General features: G+C 44.2%; 1 protein-coding gene across 3 annotated transcripts in view; it reads left to right on the top strand.

Moving 5' to 3' along the window:
- Positions 1-20,633, top strand: part of ABCA1 (ATP binding cassette subfamily A member 1) — a 106,773-nt gene that overhangs the window by 49,984 nt on the left and 36,156 nt on the right. For all 3 annotated transcript variants that reach the window (XM_035097200.3, XM_035097202.3, XM_035097201.3), the window contains 9 exons: positions 6,058-6,144; positions 10,533-10,773; positions 10,982-11,121; positions 12,735-12,851; positions 16,359-16,547; positions 17,036-17,241; positions 17,337-17,513; positions 18,303-18,525; positions 19,895-20,116. In XM_035097200.3, coding sequence (XP_034953091.1) covers positions 6,058-6,144; positions 10,533-10,773; positions 10,982-11,121; positions 12,735-12,851; positions 16,359-16,547; positions 17,036-17,241; positions 17,337-17,513; positions 18,303-18,525; positions 19,895-20,116 — 1,602 coding nt within the window. The remainder of the gene's footprint in view (positions 1-6,057; positions 6,145-10,532; positions 10,774-10,981; positions 11,122-12,734; positions 12,852-16,358; positions 16,548-17,035; positions 17,242-17,336; positions 17,514-18,302; positions 18,526-19,894; positions 20,117-20,633) is intronic.

Here is a 20,633-nt window from a genome sequence, read left to right as displayed (position 1 = left end):
TAATAAAATTCCTGCTCATTGAAAACCAATCGGCCTAAATTTTAGACTCCTAAGGTCCGTGCACCAGAAAGAAATGTTGCTTCTAGGGAGAGATTTCCAAAGGCAGGGTCTTTTTTGTTGTGGTGCCTGCCTGGCTTCAGAAGGACATCTGAGGAAAAATGTTAATGCTTGACAGGATTGTGCAGGAATCTCATTGCACTAGCCGTACTTAAGGGACTGAACATTTTCTTGGGGTTTTTTTCTGTATGGCGATAATAGTGCTTAATTGAATTAAGTAGTTGTTTGTTACATTGCAGTGCTTGGAAATGTTTTCGATATATGTATTGTAACTTGCTTTGCTTTCCGAATGAAAGGCTTGGGTTTAATGTGATGAATATAAACCCTCTTCTATAAACCATAGTGCAAATTAGGACCAGAGCTGGAAGCCAGAAATTAAACAAGTTGAGCTTCCATTTGCAGCTAAATGAAAAGCTACTTTCTTATCTTAGGGAAAACTTAGGGAAATCTCGTGATGCTGCAAGTCAGCAATATTATTTATTGGGAAACCAGTGCCGTGGGAAATGTGAAGGACGCCTGTGTGTTTGTCTCATGCCTGACACTGTTGAAGCGAAGAAGGTTTGAGTGGGAGACCTTGGGGAGTCCCACTTAAACCTCTCTGTACTTTCTAAGGAAATGTAGGATTATAAGCATTGTAAATAAATAAAATTATGGTTCAGGAACCTAGAATAAAAGGGAGGGGGAAGGAGACATAGGAAGAACAGCTTTGATGAGTCAGAGCAATGGCCCACTGTCCGTCATGAGCTACGCTTTACCAAACACATCAGTGGAAAACTACCCTCAGTCATGAGATGTTAGCAGTCACTTCCCATTACTTTATTGCCAGGACCAGTACAAATGCTGGTGGGAGTATGGGTTTAGGAATAGATGGTGGTAGTGATGTATATGAGCTTTTGCTTATTAATTCATTTATTCCCTTCTTTTCAGCTAAGGTTGACTCCCAAAATCGCTACAATTAAAATCCATCATGCGTTGCCAAGCCAGACCCAGATATTTGTGTCCCATGGGTCAAGCTTTCCTACCCAAACCTATTTGGCTCTCGGCTTGTTCTAAGTAACAGGGACAGTGAACAATGATGATGATGATGATGATGATGATGATGATGATGATGATGATGATGATGTTGTTGTTGTTTCTATACTGCTCTTCATCCAAGAACCACAGGGCGATTTACAATATAAAAACCACAAAAATACATAACATAGCAACCAACAAAACAAATAACTCCCCCAATGATATTCCAAGCCTTCTCACCAGTTCTGCTATTTAAAGTATATAATATTCACCTGCCCCTCCAATTTGCTCGGCACAGACCCAATCCGGACTCCCCAACTCTTCGGTTAGCTCTAATAAGAGCTCCGGAGCGAGGAGGGTAGAAGTCGCGGGGGCCATTTTGAGCGGCAACGTTATTCTAGCAGGGAGAAGCTTCAAGCCGAAGGCGGAGAGCGCTGGATTCTTCCGAAAATAAAACGATTGGAAAAGACTGTAAGTAACCTCACGATTTGGATTATAAAACAATTTGGTCTGGGAGAGAGGGGAGAAAAAAGGAAGCCACCCCCCCCCACGGCAACAAAGAGACAGTAAATAGAAACCCGAAGCCATAAACAGAAGATTTGTAATTCAAAAGGATCCCTCAAAGGCATCAAAGAGAATATCCCCTTTGATGCAGGGTGAAAAGGGGAGAGAGACTGTGGTTTATGACTGCCCTGCAGCAATGAGGTAAAGCCTAAGAAAAACCTTTCTTTCCCTCGGGAGCCGGCAGCCTAGGCAATTCAGTGAGTTGATCAGGATTTATAAGTCAATTTTTACTTCACTTTGTATTTCTGGACTTTGTGGAATTTCTTTTTTGGCTTAAGTGCTTGTGAAATGTGAGTTCGAACTTTATTGTTAACAAGACTTGAAGAATGCAGCCAGCTTGTTAAAATGGAGTCGAGAAAATAAACTGTGATCATATTCCACCCCACGTGATAAGTTTTGACCTTGGCAGGACTGAAATATGTCAACAAAAAAGTGTTCCCCTGAGTTCCAGCGGTCTGTTTTGACCTTAATGTGGGAAACAAGAATAGAGTTATGTCAAGAGGAGACACGACGACAGGAGTTACAGCAGAAATTTCAGGAGGTGATGGCGGAATATGATTTTCTAGGAGATGAAGCTTTTGACACTGAAAAAGAGCAATGTGAGAATGACAATGATGGGGAAGGAAAAGATGAAGATGAGGACTGTGATGATTCAACACAAAATGAAACACACCATGAAAAAAATGATGACTCTACTCTACAAAAAGTTGGATGGAGTGCCCTGTCTTTGAGGGGGGCACGATTGGTATTATTGGAACTCCAGAACGCCCACAGGGAAGAAGGAAAAAATATGCAGAGAAGAGAAGAAATTCAGGGGTCCTGTATGGTGACCTGGATGGCAAGAGACTGTAAACAGGGGGTGGGGTGAAGGGAAAGTGATGTTGTGATTATAAGGATGGATTAACAGGTTTATAACTGGTCTGCTGATTTTGGAATTTGCTGGATTGGGGGGGGTGGAGCCGGTAATCGGGGATGTAAGGTTAAATTGAGAATAGTTATAGTTTTAAAAGTGAATGGATTTTGGAAAATGTGAAAATATGGAGGCTTATAGAGGGAGAAAAAAAATTAGGCACGGGAAGAGAAAATGGGAGTTTGAATTTTCAGTGATTTGAATATTAGATGAAAATGTTAACAATTGATTTATAAGTTGTATAAGATACAAAGGTGTATTTTTATAAAGTAAGAAACTGTTGCAGATGATAAAAAAGGGATGAAAACCGGGGAAGGGGGGGAGGGGAAGCCCATAAAATATGGTTTTTCAACTATGAATGCAAGAAAAATTTTTCTGTTTTGTATTGTTTTTTTCTTTTTCTTTTTTTTCTTCGCCCTTTCTTTTTCCCCTTTTTTTCCTATTTCTATTTTTCTCTTTTTTTGGTATAACAATAGATGGTTGGATGGATGTCCTCCTGCGTACTGCCCTGGTTTGCTGGAGCTCCCTGGTGGCAGGGGGGGGCTTTGGGGTCAGGGGAGGGGGAGGAGGACAGAAATCCAAGCATAAAATGGACCATTTCTGACTGTTCACAAACATGGGATACTTCTGTGGCAGGGGAGGACCCATGTGGGTGGGTAGGAAGGAGGTGGAAAAGGGGTTTAAGTATGTACCGTTTTTTTGTTTTTTTGTATTTTGTAAAATTAATAAAAAGTATGTTTAAAAAAAAAAAAAATATAATATTCACCTGCCCCTCACCTCTAGATACTGCATATTTAGATACATGAACAGGGCACGAGGAGATCTCTAAAATTATGAAGAACAAGCCAGGCGTATCCGTTATGTAGAGTGAGGCAGTGGCCATGTGTCTTACTTTAGAGAGGTCAGTCCTCTGTTTGAAGGCCCTATTTGAAGGGCTGTCAGGTCCAAGTATGGTTTAAAGGGGCTGGACCCTAAGAAGGGAGAGCAGGGGCCTCGGATGTTGCCCTTCAACACTTGCTATTCCAACAGCAAACTGGGCATGCAAACATGTCACCTGGTCACAGCCTTCCATATGATGGTGAGATGTATTGTACAGTTGTACCTCGGGTTACGAACTTAATTCGTTCCAGAGGACCGTTCTTAACCTGAAACCATTCTTAACCTGAGGTACCACTTTAGCTAATGGGGCTTCCCGCTGCCAGGGCGCTGCCGGCATGCGATTTCTTTTCTCTCCTAAGGTAAAGTTCTTAACCCAAGGTACTACTTCTGAGTTAGCAGAGTTTGTAACCCGAAGTGTTTGTAACCTGAAGCGTTTGTAACCCAAGGTATCACTGTACAGTGGTACCTCGGCATCCAAATTCCTCGACTTCTGAAGGTTTTGACTTACCCGGAAGTCTTTTTGCTGCACGCGCGTTCTGCGCCTGTGCAGAAGCGCAAAATCGCGCTTCACGCATGCGCAAAATGGACGCTTCGACAACCGAAGGTTTCGACTTATGAAGAGCGCCGTGGAACGGATTGCCTTCGTAAGTCGAGGTACCACTGTATTTCTATTTAAATTTTAGCAATTTTGTCTGCATTTGCTTCTACGAATTTGTGTTCCCATACGGAAATGTTGCGCAAATCTGTGTCCGTTTCTTGATCCTCCACTTTTGGTGATGCCTTTCCTCCTCTAGCGAAAGCTTAAGTGGGACTACTGCCTCAGGTGGTAGATGTAAAAAGACTGGAGAGCAGATATTGCTATGTTGTGCTACATGGCCTGCCCTCCATTCTTAATCTATCCTGGTACCTTCCAATGCATTGGAGGGTACTGTCTGATCAGCAGTGTTGAAATAAGATCGAACTCCCAACCTGATTAGCTTTTGTACAGTCACAAAAATGATTCAGGCCAGCTCTGGAACGGAAGGAAAGCTGTCATCTCCAACTAAACGTATGATGATAATAATAATCGTGTGGTCATAAACCAGTAGGGTAGGCTGTTAGGGTGTGATGACCTATGAATGATTAAAAAAGGTTGGAGGGATATTTCTCATGAATAATCTTGACCCAGTCTTTTATTATATTGTGTGGGCGGCTGTTTCAGATTACGGCAATGGTTGTGATTCATGCTTCATTCAGAGGCCACAAGGGAACTTGGAACAGCTCTGAAAGCCCTTGTGTTGTCTGCATGTTTTCTAAATAATTTGGGTGACATTTTAGTGTTCCCGTAGCATGAAAGAAACACTGAACAATACCAGCTGGAATGAATGTTGAACGCCCAACACATGCAGATGGTCACTGCTTCAATCTGCAGGCATATCCAGGTAGAGCTAGGGGGTCAAGAAGGCAACAGGGCAGGCAGCTAGCTCTGAAGTTCCTAGGTATCATCTATATCGTAACTCACATGCTATAGTATACATAGGCGTCTTTGTCCTTGTAGCTGAGCAAATGGAAAAAATATGTGCCAAAATCCAGTCTGTTAACTCATGCTGTATAACCTGAATCAAGCCATTAAATATGGTGTTCTTTCTTCTTTCTTTCTTTCTTTCTTTCTTTCTTTCTTTCTTTCTTTCTTTCTTTCTTTCTTTCTTTCTTTTCCAAAATGAGAACACTAGACACAGGGCTTGTCTACAGTTTTGCTTGCCCCACAACCTGACCCCTGGAAAACCTGCTTTTTACCATTGAATCAGAGCAAATGTCAAATGGGTTTTCCATGGATTGACAGGAGCTCCAATTTAGTGCTAAAGAGTGGGTTTTCCCCAGAGAAAGTGGCAGGGCAAATAGAAAACCACTTGGACCCCTGCCTAGGAAGCACAGGGCAAGTGGAAAACCTCTCAAATCTGTGCTTTCCAGGCACAGGACTTTTCACAAATGTGGACAAGCCCGCACAATAACATGATGTCCCAAGGGTGAAGTAACTTTGGCTGACTGTCATATCCCGGGGGTTCCATTTCATATGTCCTTGATGGAATTGATTAACGATTAAGGTGCAAAGGCCCAATCTGAGGCACATTGCCAAAATGCATACATGCACGCACACACACACACACACACACACACACAGAGTCAAGTGTATCTTGCAAACATTTGATGTGATTAATTTATTTTTTATATCCCACAGTAATTGCGGCAGTGCTTTCAATGCAGTGTAAGCAGCCAGAGTTTCTTGAAACAAATGGATTTGTGCTTTCTGCATGCTTAGCTAATGCACAGGCCCATTTAATGCAATTATTTAGCGCAGTAATAATGGGAAGTGAGGTGGCCAGAGATTCTGGTTCTCATGAGGAATTTTCAGAAATGCACAAGAGAGGAGGAGGGGGGGTGCCTCCCTTCTCTTGCCAAATGGCATCCTTTTTTGAGTGTGTGGTGGCTTCACTTGTGACCCTTGAACTACGGAGATGAGAGATGCCCTTGCTGATACAAAATGCCACTCTTCTTCCTCCTTTGAGTACTAAATTCAAATGATCATGTTGATTCCTATCTGCTGTATTGCAATTAAGATTCTTCTAAAACTAAATCCCCATTTGTCATTCCAGAAAGGAATCGCCTCCAACTCCACTCTTCAGGATCTCAAGGAAACCACAGAGACTTTCATGGAGAGCCTCGGGAAGCTCCTTAGAGAGGTAGGCTGCGCCTTTTTGTCTCTCGCCTAGGATCACGGATACAGTGATGTTCCCAGTTGAGGTATCCAAATTATTCTGAATCCTGAGCAGCTCATTGAAGCCTGTGAGTGCATTCCTGGTGCCTCTGGGCAGAGGTTTCTGCTGCACTGGGCATCACCAGTGCATCAAGCCATTAACTTGGCTCTTTAACCAAAGATTGCTTCCCATGTCCAATTTGCGCCACACACGCTACATCGGCCAGGGCCAGGTGCAGGCTGCCCTTCCTTGTGGTGGAGGGAGCCCAGGAAGAGCCATTAGAAGAAGAAGCAATTTAACTCCCCCCACCCTGTTGTGGCCACATGGAAGCATTCTGATATGCATGCATTTTGGGCACAGAAACACTGGAAGTTCAGTTTAACTCACACACAGCAGCTTAAAGTGGTTTTGATGCATCCTAGGTATGCATGTTTGCCACCTTGTCCACATTGCATTGCCCTCATCTAAGTGGCATGCCACATGCGAGTGGCGCTGTGGTCTAAACCACGGACCCTCTTGGGCTTTCCGATCGAAAGGTTGGCAGTTCGAATCCTCGCGACAGAGTGTGGTCCTGTTGCTCTGTCCCAGCTCCTGCCAACCTAGCAGTTCGAAAGCACACCAGTGCGAGTAGATAAATAGGTACCGCTGTGGTGGGAAGGTAAACGGTGTTTCCGTGCACTCTGGTTTCCATCACAGTGTTCCGTTGCTCCAGAAGCAGTTTAGTCATGCTGGCCACATGACCCGGAAAGCTGTCTGTGGACAAACGTCGGCTCCCTCGGTCTGAAAGCGAGACGAGCGCCGCAACCCCATAGTCGCCTTTGACTGGACTTAACCGTCCAGGAGTCCTTTACCCTTTACCTCCCTCCCCCATTAATTTGGATCTTCCTGATCTGCAGATAATGTTATAAAAGGGGGGAAACGATGTAAAGTGGGCTGCTAGTGGGGCTGGTTCTGATACACACACATGCATGTTGTTGTTGTTTGTAACCAGCTGGTATATTGGAAAACTTGTAGCTTGAGAATGAAATTCAAAATTGCCTGTGCACATAGGTGAACAAGTATGTGTGCACATGCCCAAAATGGGCCTCAAGTTTCCAGAACTCTGAGAGGATGGGAAAATACTACCTGATGTGAGGAGATAACAATACACAGTGTGAATTCATCCTACCAAGCCTGTCCATTCATGTGGGCAGGAAATACTGAGGTCAATTGAATGTGCACAAAAGTGTACATGGAAGAATCAGATCTGTGCAACCCAGATGTATATTAGTATTTTTGTGTGCACCCAGCCAAAGAGACAGCAGATCTGAACTTTCTTGTCGAAATTGCTTTTGATAGTGGATGGTTTCTTTGGAAATTCAGGTTCATTGTTTTGGCTTGGGAGTTTGGAGCTAGCTTTCCAAGCCCTTTGAATAAATGAAGTCATGCTGTGTGTTCTTTCCTGGGCAAACGAGCTGCCTCTTTTCTTCCGGCTAACCTTTTTATGCAAAGTGCTTTTTGTTGTTGTTGTTGTTGTTGTTGTTGTTGTTGTTGTTGTTGTTGTTGTTGTTGTTGCTTTTTGCCATTCTCAAAACATTTCCTCCTCAAGTTTGAAAGTTGTCATTTCAAACAAGTAACGAGGGGCGGAGATTCAGCTACACCTATTGTTCTTTCTCTCTTATACTGTTCGCTGGTGAAGGCTTTACTCCCTGAACTATAATAACCTCTCTGCGGAGTTGTGGTGAGGTCACTCGAGGTTGTTAAGAACTGGATATCCCACCCCCCTTTTCCCTGTTAAAGTTGCTTCGGCCACTTTATTTCCTATGAGTAGGTTGCCCTCTGTTGAGTTATAGAACCTGCTGTGTTCTTTTTGGCTGGCTAATGGAAATTAGCAGAAAAATCTGGTTGGAATCAATATAAAACTGCAGCTAGTTGTAATTATCCTAAAAGTTTGCCTATGTGTTTCTGGTTACAGCTGTTTCCTGCTACATCATTTGAGCATCGGTGATGTTTCATTCTTCCTCTTTTTCTCTCTTTTCTTTTGGTCTGGAGTTTTTTAAAAAATCAAAAATCAAAACCATGTGACATTCTCTTTGCTGATGTGGCCGGCTTGCTGAGGAATGTGACTTTTCTTTGGCAGTCATCCCAAACAGCACTCAGTACCTTTTCCTGCTGTCCTATTCAGCTTCAAAACAAAGGCAGCTTGGAAGCTTTGCATGAAAACCACTCTTAACTGCATGACCAAAATTTGCTTTTTAATGTCATGGCTTGCTAAATCCCCTCTGACAAATATGTATAGGAATAGAGACATTAAGTCCGGTATTTTTTCTCTCCCAAGGTTAGTGTTTTGTTAGTGCAGCTGCCATCTGTCTGGGGAGGGGAGGGAGGGGCAACAAAGTTTCCAGACGCCACTAATACGCATTTACTAATCTATTTAAATGTATGCAAATTTTAACCGCTGTAGTTTGAATGGTTGCAGCTTAGCTATATATAAAAAAACAAACAAACATGGACAGGTGGCAGCCATAACCAGACAAGTCCATATGAAATTGGACTGGATGTAAAACTGGGCAGCTGGGAACAGGCGGCTTGTTCCGAACATATCTCATGTGGCTTTTATTGCAGTAAAAGTTGTTCAGAAATTCCTTCTTCGGGAAACGCTGATGTTTAGAAACGGTTGCGTTTTGTGCCATTGGTGCGGCTCTTAAATCTAGCTTGCACAGCAGCCTGTGAACTGGACTTCCTCTGTTCAGAAGGCTCTGGGTGACTGTAGCAGTTGGAATGGATAGCTGCAAACGATCACAGGGAACTCCCCTTCAGCTTCCTAATATGCTGCTGCACACTGTTGTTCATATCCACTCTTTTTCTCTCCCCCCCCCTCCCCCGGTAAACTGGCTCAATAAAAAAGGACAAGGGCGCCTTCGCCTTTAGTAGTTGTGCAAAAATGGGAATTTCAGCATGTGTGACTTGTTGCCATAAGAAAGATCTACCTAAGAACTAGTGTGTGAGTTTATTTCCCCCTCCCTTCTCCTGTTTTTGAACCATGCCATTATAAACCCACTACCTTGAGTGTTGTCAAGCAATGCAAGAACTTCGCACACTTTTCTCTAGAATGTTCTTGTCACGTCTTGTACAATCACTCTTATGTCAGTTCTCTTGGCTATTTCTCTTCCTTTTAAATGTAAGTGGCAGATCACGACAATTGGGATGCCAGAGCTATCAGAACGCCTGAATGTTCTTCGACTTCATGTCATGCCCATGTGATTTTTGAGCAGTGCCGTATAAGCCTAAAAGGGAAGAGGAACGAAGCAGAGTTTAGGACACGGAAAGCCTAACTATGGTGTCATAGAGCCAGTGCTATTTTTCTGGAAAAAGAGGTGCCAGAACTCATCGTGAACGCCTCCCTCTTAGAATGGCAGTGGCAATAGGAGCCTTCTTTCTCAATCTGAGCCATCTCATAGGAATGTCATGAGGATAAAATGCATTAGCCAAGAGTTTCCTGGAGGAAGAGAGTAGGATACAAATAAAACAAAGGGAGTTGTGGGTTACATTTGGCTGCTGCAATACTTAAAGATCTAATTTCACAGGATTTATTTCCCTGCCAATGGGTCAGAGTGGACCCATTAAAATTAATGGGCCTAACTTAGTCAACGGGACTACGATGATTAAAAATTAGTTGAATACTACCCAGTGGCTCCAATTATTCTTTTCCCCCTGGAAGCGTGACTGTACTCATAAAATGCTCTCCTAACATCACATGAGTTGCAAATTCCTTTCCAGATTTTTGGACATGCACGGCACAATGTAGAAGCACCTCTCTTTTTTATTGTTCAGTAGAAGTTCATCTTCTGCTGTATTGACTGTGATTCCAAAAACACCATTGCTTGCAAAAAAAAAAAGGAGCTAGTTCAGGCTCACACACCTGTTTGTTGGTGAAATCAAACTGGGATATCTCAAGTGGCCTTTAACTAAAGTTTGGTCCAAATTATAGACAGACGTACCACCAAAAAAAATAGTCCTTAGAAATTGGAGAGAAGGGCTTTTGCTCATTAGTTTGGCCTGTTGATATCCTGTCTTCATACACTCCACCTGAAAGGAAGCTGACTCTTCTTGGGTGAGAGAATGAATGGATTTTGCTCCCTAAGAAGAATACATTCCATGCCTTCCATGGAATGGCGGGGAATGCAATGGAACGCAAGCAGCTTGCACAAATAGAAACTGGTAGGCAAGCAGTTTCTGTTCCTTGGGCACAACAGGAAATCTAAGGTTTGTCCGGGATGCTTTTGAACCAATTGATCTTTGGTGTAATATTTGTTACCAGTTTTATAGGGAAATGGATCGAGCTTTGACCTGTAGGTGAACTCCTATTTCCCCCCTCCCCTTTTGAACTACAGCTCGGGAGCATGAAAAGCTGGAGTGACATGAGGCAGGAGGTGGTGTTCCTGACCAGTGTGAACAGCACAAGTTCTTCTACCGAAATTTACCAGGCGGTATCCCGAATAGTTTGTGGACATCCTGAGGGAGGGGGATTGCAGATCAAGTCTCTCAACTGGTATGAAGACAATAACTACAAAGCTTTGTTTGGAGGCAACAGCACGGACGAAGATGCTGCCAATTTCTATGACAACTACACAAGTAAGTGCCACCTGGTGCATGCTTATAAATTTTGGGAAGATCATTTGGATTACAGTCCTTTTTATTTTCAGATATTCAGGAAGCTACAGTAGGGTGATGGGTGGATAGCACTTGTCTATACCTGGTGTGCTGTCTAGGATTGAGCTGAGAATGATACTGTGCACTTAAGCTCATCTCCCATAGATTTTTCTTTTAAACTCTTTTAAAGCACCCTACTGCAATGACCTAATGAAGAAGCTGGAGTCCAGCCCGCTTTCCAGAATCATATGGAGAGCTCTGAAACCTTTGCTTATGGGGAAGGTCTTGTACACCCCTGACACGCCAGCAACGAGGGCAGTCATGTCTGAGGTAAGATCCCAATTCCACATCGTTCAAAGGAAAGGGCGGGGGGCTTGCTTTGTACTGTTGCTGTCGGGGCTCCTGCAGCAAATGCACAAGAGGGAACTAATAGTATTGAGTAGGGGGTCAAAGCGGACTTGATGCCTGCTGCATAGTTTGCACTTTGTTGCATTTTCCCAGTCTGGAGGAGGCTGTATTCTGCAGCGTGGAGCACCAAGGAGGTTTTCCTTCCAACAAGGATTCAATTCTTACTGGCAGCTTATATAGGAACTAGAGGCTGTGTCCGCTTCCTGGTTCTTCTGAATAGACACATGTGTGGCTCACCAGTTTGCTGGTTTCCCTGAAGCTCCTGCCTTGCTCTCTGTCCTTGTGACTGTTGGGGTGGGTGGATCTGTGAGATGGCCGGGAAGCCAAGCAACCATTGCAGAGACCTCTGCTCCTGCAGCTGGACTGCAGAGAGAGAGAGAGAGAGAGAGAGAGACTTCTTTTAAAAAGAAAAACAGAAAAGAAACCTCTGCCATTGTATTTGCTAACATTTTGAAGACTTTAAATCCTTCTCCCAAAACACTCAAATACCCCTTCAAATTGACTGCAAGTGGAATGGCAAATTTAGAAGATGGCATTTTTTGCTTAGCCTTAAAGAACTTCCAGTGGCAATACTGGGTTAAATCAAGCAATAACTTGGCTCAGTATAAGGTAGGGTCATGTGTTCAGCTAAACTTTTTAAGTGTATACTGTACATTATATTCTTGGGCATTTTTTCTCCCTTTTCGGGAAACGTGGTTTGCCCAGCACTTCTTGTCCATAAGAAGACATTGCCGAAGGCCTGGCTGAATCCTATGCCATTGTAATTCTGGCAGATTCTGTGCTGATATGCTGTACTGGAACATTCTGCTCACTTATGCAATTCTGTTTTAACATTCGTAAGGTCCTCACTCACATGCTACATTTGCTGACCCAGGCAGATGCTCAAGAACAGCTAGGTTTTACGTTCAAGCACTGCAGCGCTTGATGTTTTGATGTTGCAAAGCTGCATGAGCAGAAGAGTGGAGGAAGACATAATAAACTGGTTGAGTGGTGGGGCTAGGGTGGGAGAGGTGTTGCAACTGGCCCTTTGGGTTCCAATGTCCAGAATTGAAAAAAGGGTCGTTGATACTGAAAGATAAAACCAATACTGCTTCTTCTTAGGGAAGAAGTCAGGGAGAGCCACTCTTTTTAGCCTGTTCTGCAAGTTGTCACCTTAAAAAAAATAATCAAAAATTTAACACAAATAGTAAATTTATATTTTTTCTGACTTTCCACCCCATTTCCCATGGTGTTTTTATTTCTTCCCCTCTGCTGCACACTGCCTTCAAACTCTTATACCATAACATCAGTATTATTTTTCCCAAAGCAATCACTGTTAAGGTTCTCTTATTTTGGCTGTTAAGTTTGCCAATTCAGCCTAGTCCATCACCATTCTTCTTTGGTGGGAACTACTTTTTCCATTTTTGTGCATAGAGAACCCTAGCCGCTGCTGTTGCATATATAAACAACTTAATCATTTTTGGGGGGGGGGCGAATTTCTGTCCCTGGTTTTCCCCTTTTCGATGTCACCTTTGACCCTTTCACTATCCTGGCAGGTAAACAAGACGTTCCAGGAGCTGAGTGTCTTCCGTGATCTCGGAGGGATGTGGGAGGAGATAAGACCAAAGATAAGAGTGTTCATGGAGGAAAGCCAGGAAATGGATCTAGTTCGGGTCAGTATGCCATAACTTCTCGCTCCTCAGATAACATTGGATATTTCTTGGGAGACTGGTTTACAAGAAGTGATTTAAATCTGTTTGGTATTGTGATTGGCACTTTGGCCTCGAGCGAGTTCCTGCATGTCTGTGTAGTACCTCATTTCTTCTGACAAGCTTGCTTGGGCAGGGCCTCCTTGTCTGTGCAATGTGACTCCAACCTGAGATGCAGCAGGAAGGTGCTTTCTGCTAGACAATAGCTCTCCCCTCTGTGACTTCCCCAAGGGCCAGGTAGGATGATTTGTTGTGCACAACTCAGGCAGATTCTGGCCAGCATATAAATCAGGCTGCTGTGTGTGTTCACCTGCCAAGGACATGGCCCATAATGAATGTGAAATGAGGGGCTATTCAAGTACAGGCAGGCTTCACATTCTGTTATGTTGAGTGCTGCTATAATCACATTACATGGGGCTCTGAACTAGAGGCGAATGTGATTAAATATTACCTCACCCGTTTTAACAGAGGAAACAGACGCAGGTCATACTGGCGCTATCCAGATGTGTGGAAAACAAGCATTGTATTTAAATAACTATTTGGAAGAACAATAATTCATTTCAACCTTTATAGTATTGTAATACAGTGGTACCTCTACTTACGAATAACTCTACTTACGAATGTTTCTACTTACGAATGGAACTCCGTCCGCCATCTTGGATGTGGTTTAGATAGGATTTTTTTTCTACTTACGAATTTTTAGATAGGGTTGCTTCAACTTACGATTTTTTTCTCCCAATGCATTCCTACGGGATTCGACTTACAATTTTTTTCGACTTACGAATGTGCGTTCGGAACACATTAAATTAATAAGTAGAGGTACCACTGTATTGACTTTTAAAAATTCCAATACAAAGTGTGCTATTTGCTATTGGAGAGCCAGTGTGATGTAGTTTGCATTGCTGGTGGGTTGAAATTCCTTCTCAGGCCATGAAGCTTACTTGGGAAGAGAGAGGGGGAAAAACTGTCCTGCCAGTGACCTAAAACTCAGGATGCTCCATTAATCAAAGATACTCAACCTGAAAGCCTAATAACCTGTTCAGATCCACATAGCTCTTTTGTTAAATCTGCTGCTTTCTTATGGAGCTGACTCACCCACAACTTCTAGGAGAAAACAGAGAAACTGTAGAGACCGTCACGTGTGAGGAGAACATCTCATTGCTGCCTGTGCACCTGCTGCCAGAATACAACAAGTGTCTGGCCAGCTCCCTCAGCAGATGCATTTGGCGGCAGCACATATGGTCAGTTGTGACCGTGGGAGAGATGTTCAGGTGGTAGCATTCTCTAAAGACAGACTTTTTGTTTAGAGTTCACAAGAACACAAAGTGTGTCCTGCGATGTCCCGGAGAGGATGCAAGCCGGGTTCTCTGGCAAATGACCTTTCCCTCCAGCCGGATGCTGGTCTTTGGTTTGTGGGTGTTGCAACATGTGAGTGTTGCAACATGATGTTGTGGCTTGTTTCGATGTTTTAACAGGGTGTGTGCATGTGGACTGTATCAGAGCGTTAGGGACCAGAACCTTTGGTGCTGTACAGCAGCGGAGGGCTCAAACAACTTTTCTGTCTGGATTTTCACTTTCCTGAAATATGGCAACACTAATAATCCTGGCAACCTTAATCCTGCCAGAGTTCTATGGAAGCGTTAGGACAGTCTTCATGTGCGGTTGTTGAGTTTGCTATGTTTTACTCACTTTCCATTTGCGAATTTCAAATGTTTTCCTGCATACCTTCCGTTTCACCCACATTTTCAGAAATCCCCTCTCCTCGTGTGTGTGTGTGTCCTGTTGTCCTGGCCTGCTGTTTGGAATGGGTCTTCCCCCTTCGCTGCTAAGAGGGAAGCATAATGTGTAACACAGAGCCAAAACCATCCTCATTAAGTTCTTCTCTGTGGTCGAACTATAAACATACTAATATGACATAGACGACCCCAAATTTTTGTGCCACTCCCATGGCTGTCCTTCATGGAGCTTAGCATGAGCTGGATAATAGACATTTTGCTGGTTTATGATGATACCTTCCCAAATTGGCCAACGGGGGCACCTCCCACGGCATAATGGCTGGCCCTGCAAACGTGGCCAGAGTTTGGTTACCATGGCACCTCAACTTGTTAACTGAACTCTTTGACACAGTATAAATATGGAACATGCACTTTAAAAGGGGAGGGGGGAATCTGATATGCCCAGTTGCTGATTTATTCCTAACTCATTTGAATTTGAAGCATTTGAAGAGCCCTGCAAGAGGCTCCCTCTGGCTTCATGGCATCGGAGGAACCCTGTGTTATGACGTTAATATTCCATTTATGCTTCGTTGCCTCTTTGCCTGTGCTCTCTCTAGACAGTTCTGGTAGTGCTTTTAACAATCGCCAAGCAGCTGAAACAAATTTCTTCCATTGCCCCTCTCCAGTTTTCAACGGGGGCCTTGTTTGTTTGCTTTCAGCAACGGCTGTCGCTCCCCGGCTGAGATGTTGTGCAAGGCTGCCGCCTAGTGAGCCAAAAATAGAAATAGTGAAAAGGGAAGACTCAGATCTGACACTGAGCAGAACAGGACCATCATAGAATCATAGAATTGCTGAGTAGGAAGGGACCCTAAGAATCATCTAGTCCAACCCCTTGCAATGCAGGAATATGCAGCTGTCCCATGCAGGCAATGAACCTGCAACCTTGGCATTATCAGCACCATGCTCTAGCTAACTGAGCTATCATGTGAATGTTCAGCTCGCCCAGTTCAGTTTCTGCCCTATGTAGCGGTAGTATCACTATAGCCCTACTCAGGACCACTGTCACAAGGAAGCCTGGGGGGGCCTGGCCTATCAGGGGTCTTCCAGGCCCCTCGTTCAGTGATCATAGTGAGCAACTGGACAGAAATACTGCCTGCAAATTTATGCAGGCAATTTTCCACCCAATTGCTCATAACCAGGCAACTGAGAGGCTACAGGCAGTTTGGGCATGTCCAGAATAGTGGAATACACAGTTAAATAATGAGCAGCCTTTCCCACCTAATGTGAATTCTAGTGTAGGTGTTGGAAAAAGTAGCAGTAAGCCTGAGATTGAGCTGCAAGTAAGAAGACTCACAATGGCAATAGAGACTTCTTGGCTTGTCGTGGTTTACTTTGGATGAGCAGCACACTTGTGCCGGTTGCCTGATCACTTACTCCTCCCCTGGTACAGGTGTGACAAACAAATCAAGTAGTTTTGGCTTCCCATTCCATCTAAACCCAGGACTATGGTGTGTTGCTTCCTTAGTAAGTTAACCCCAAACTGATGGCTTCAGGCTGGCCATTGATTACGGTTTGTTAGGGAGCAAAAAGCCACCATCCATGGTTTGGGTGTAATGGGAAGCCAAAGCTGCTTGGTTTGTTTATCCTGCTGTTCTGTGCAAACACAGGGAATATATCTGTGAAATGCTATTTATGCTCTTTGCTCTTACTTCATGGTGAATTTCACTAAGTTTCTTCGCTATGTTGCTAACACCAGACGTTACTGAAGAACAAGTTCCTTTGGAAACACCACTTAATGGGTTCAAGCTGGACTGTAGAAGACCTGTCCCTCTTCTTGGCAAAGAACCCGGAGGATGTTCATCCGGTGAATGGCTCAACCCGCACCTGGAGGGAAGCTTTCAATGAAACTGACCATGCTGTTCTGACTATTTCCCGCTTCATGGAAGTGAGTCTCTTATTATTGAGTAGACATGTTTGCTAGTGTTTTGATCTTGTTCATTATTATTGGGGCTGTTCCTTTTCTCTCTCCAAGTTGATTCAGCAGAACAGAAACTGGTCCTAAGAGATGCACAAGGCCATTTTCAGGATTTGGGTGGGTGTGGGTGGGGGGAGAGCACTCTCAGACAAGATGCCATCAGTGGGCCTCTTTAGCTGGCCAAATGGAGTAGAGCTTAGGTGTCCCTAAGAGTTCCCTGTCTGCTAAGACCACGTCTTTTTTGGGGGGGGGGGCTACATTTCGACTTGATGGTGTAAGTCAAAGTCAACTCCACCAACTTGATCTTAGTCTTAACACTATGACTGCTACACCACCCTGGCACTGTAACATTAAATCGGACAAAAATGAGGCATGCTTCTTATTTCAGTGTTTGCGCAAATATTTGCTTCTCAAACTTCAGCCCAGGTTCTGATTCATTCTGTCCATCATGGTTGCAGTGTGTCAATCTGGACAAGCTGGAAGCCATGCCTAGTGAAGTGAGGCTTATCGACAAGTCCCTGGAGCTGCTAGATCAGAGGAGGTTTTGGGCAGGCATCGTTTTCCCGGAAATCGCTCCTAGCAGCGTGAAGTTGCCACAACATGTCAAGTACAAGATAAGGATGGACATCGATAGCGTGGAGAGAACAAACAAAATTAAGGACGGGTGAGCAGTCCTCAAAGAGGCCTTGGTAGATTCGCGATTAACATGAACAGGCGTGAGATTTCTGAACCAACAATTCTTTTGCTTTGGTGTTATAGGTACTGGGATCCAGGTCCTCGAGCTGATCCTTTTGAGGACATGCGCTACGTCTGGGGAGGCTTTGCTTACTTGCAAGATGTGATAGAGCAGGCGATCATCCGTGCTGTGACCGGCTCAGAGAAGAAAACTGGAGTCTACGTTCAGCAGATGCCCTACCCCTGTTATGTGGATGATGTGTAAGTGACAGTCCGAGTGACTGGTCCCTTGGCGTGGCTGGCTCTGCTTAAGTCAGAGTGGACCTGAGTTTTAGGGTGGCAGATTTGGGAGAAATGTGAGCTGGTTCTTCACCTGACTGCAGAGGCAGTGAAAGGAAAGAACCTCCATGATGGGGCTTTGGAGCCCTCTTCTTCAAGCAGTGACATTTTCTCAAAAGATGCCACTTCCTGGGGAAGGGAAAGCTTCTCTATAAGGCCTCCATGGGCCATCTTTGAGGGAGCTTTCAAAATGGTGGCAGGTTAGTCTCCTGGAGCAGCTCATACTTCTGGGGTCCAAGATAGCACTGGAAGGGAAGGAGAGGGCAATCTAGAGTAGGCATCCCCAAACGGCAGCCCTCCAGATGTTTTGGCCTACCACTCCCATGATCCCTAGCTAACAGGACCAGTGGTTGGGGAAGATGGGAACTGTAGTCCAAAACATCTGGAGGGCCGAAGTTTGGGGGTGCCTGATCTAGATTCTGTTTCCAGCAGTGGCTGATCAGATGGCTCTGAAACCAAGCAGAAATGGTCTTCCTCTTGTTTTTCCCAGTATTCAGAACTTCGACTTTCTGTTTAGCTATTATTGATAGCCACTCATAGACAAATTCTCATTCTTTAGAAAAGCTTTGTAAGCAGGCAGCTAGCCACCATCGAATCATGAGAGGGGAATTACACACTGCATGAGGAAGTATTTCTTTTGGTCTGCCTTAAACCTGTTCCCAATTCATAATAACCCCAAGTCTTCGCCTTCCTCTGGTTTCCCCGCTGCAGATTCTTGCGTGTCATGAGCCGCTCCATGCCCCTCTTCATGACTCTGGCTTGGATCTACTCTGTGGCCGTGATCGTCAAGGGCATTGTGTATGAAAAGGAGGCCCGCCTGAAAGAGACCATGAGGATTATGGGCCTAAACAACGGCACCCTCTGGCTCAGCTGGTTCATTAGCAGCCTCATCCCCCTTCTCATGAGCGCTGGGCTCCTAACGCTGATCCTCAAGGTTAGCCTGGCTCCACGTTCTCACTCCTTTGGTTAACAGGATGTTTAATCCACAACTGTTGATCTACTGTAGTGGCTTACCATGCAATAGGAGGATGCCCCGCTGTTCAATTCTCACCTTAGCTACGGGCCTCTTCTTATGTTCTGGAGTAAGTCTCACTGGGTTCCTTGGGACTTACTCCCAGGTAAGAGGGTAGAAGAATGCACCCTGTGGTATAAAATGCTTGCCTGCACTCCCTTAAGGATGAACAAGAACGTAAAAATAATAGCAGAGCATCGTAATCAATGAACACCAGTTCTGAAACATTGGCTTTCAGTACATTTCCAAGCACAATGTTGGTGCTGATCTTTAAAGCCCTAAACGGCCTCGACCTTGTATACCTGAAAGAGCATTTCCACCCCCACCCCACCCCATCATTCAGCCCGGACACTGAGGTCCAGCTCCAAGGGCCTTCTGGTCGATTCCCTCATTGAGAGAAGTCAGGTGACAGGGGGCTTCTCAGCAGTGGAGCCCACCCTGTGGAATGCCCTCCCTTCAAATGCCAAGCAGATAAGTAACTATATAACACATCTGTCTTTAGAAGACATCTGAAGGCAGCCCTGTATCAGGAATTTTTTTGTATATGTTGGAAGCTGCCCAGAGTGGCTGGGGTTGCTGGGGCAACCCAGTCAGATGGGCAGATAATAATAATAATAATAATAATAATAATAATAATAATAATAATAAAGTCTTCAGAAAGAATATATGAGCTCAGGGGTGACCATTCTTTTTTTGCAAAATGGGATGGCTAAGCACCTTTTCACATATTCCACAGTAGCAAACGCGGGTTTGATAGTTAAGCACATTGGCCAGGGAGCTATATCCTACCCTGCCAGGAACCATAGGACTGTCTCTGTGTGTCTGACACATCCATGTGCTTACTGCAAACACATGTTTGCCCCCACTTGTTAATGTAAACCACCGCGGGTGTGTACAAATAGTAACAGTAATACTAGTACTAGTTACATGTAGGTAGCCGTGTTGGTCTGACGTAGTTGAAACAAAAAAACAAAACAAAAAATCCTTCCAGTAGCACCTTAGAGACCAACTAAGTTTGTCATTGGTATGAGCTTTCATGTGCATGCAGACTTCTTCAGATCTGAAGAAATGTGCATGCACACAAAAGCTCATACAAATGACAAACTTAGTTGGTCTCTAAGGTGCTACGGGAAGGAATTTTTTAAATTTTTATTTAAGGTGCTACTGGAAGGAATTTTTTTTTATTAGTAATACAAATAATGGTAATAAGTTGCAATAATAATAAGGCAATGATGAAATGTGAATTGTCAAATAATTTCATGGCTGTATAACTGGTCCTCTCTTTATCCAGAAAGGAAACCTGCTGCCTTACAGTGACCCCAGCGTGGTGTTTGTCTTCCTGTCTATCTTTGGCATCGTGACCATAACGCAGTGCTTCCTCATCAGCACCTTTTTCTCAAGGGCCAACTTGGCGGCAGCTTGTGCGGGGATCATCTACTTTACTCTCTACTTGCCTTGCACGTTGAATTTTGCCTGGCAGGATTACATGACCTTCTCTCTCAAAACGTTTGCGGTGAGTAAATGCAAGGGGGAGGAGGGGGTGGTGGTGAGGTAGGGTGGCCCCGCGAGTGAGGGCAGATCTTCTTTATCTGGTCTGGGCAGACCTTCTGGGACTAATTTTTTGGGGGGGTTCCTGCACATCCCCTTTCCCCATTCCTTAAATCTTTCAACTTTTAATCGAACTTTTCAAACCAGCCAAGTTAATGTGGCTTTCATCCGCACATTGCTTGGGTTTGCTGGCCTTTGAATGCAAACAGAACTATTTCGGTTTCACTACACCAGTGTAGTTGTTAGAGTGTTGAATTAGGACCTGGGAGACCAGAGTTCAAATCCCCACATGGCCATGAAACTCACTGTGCACTGTTGAGCCAGTTACCAACTCTCAGCCTAATCTACCTCCCAGGGTTGTTATGAAAATAATATGTGTGCCAGCCACACCCTTTAGCACTTTGGGGAAAGCTGGGATCAAGTCAGTTCATTGTGTTTTAGCAGGCAGCCATAATAATAATAATAATAATAATAATAATAAT

Source organism: Zootoca vivipara, chromosome 15 (genome assembly GCF_965207765.1).
Source record: "Zootoca vivipara chromosome 15, rZooViv2.hap1.1, whole genome shotgun sequence".
Taxonomy (NCBI): domain Eukaryota; kingdom Metazoa; phylum Chordata; class Lepidosauria; order Squamata; family Lacertidae; genus Zootoca; species Zootoca vivipara.
The sequence above is the reverse complement of the archived record's forward strand: the minus strand, read 5'-3'. Positions and strand labels throughout refer to the sequence as shown.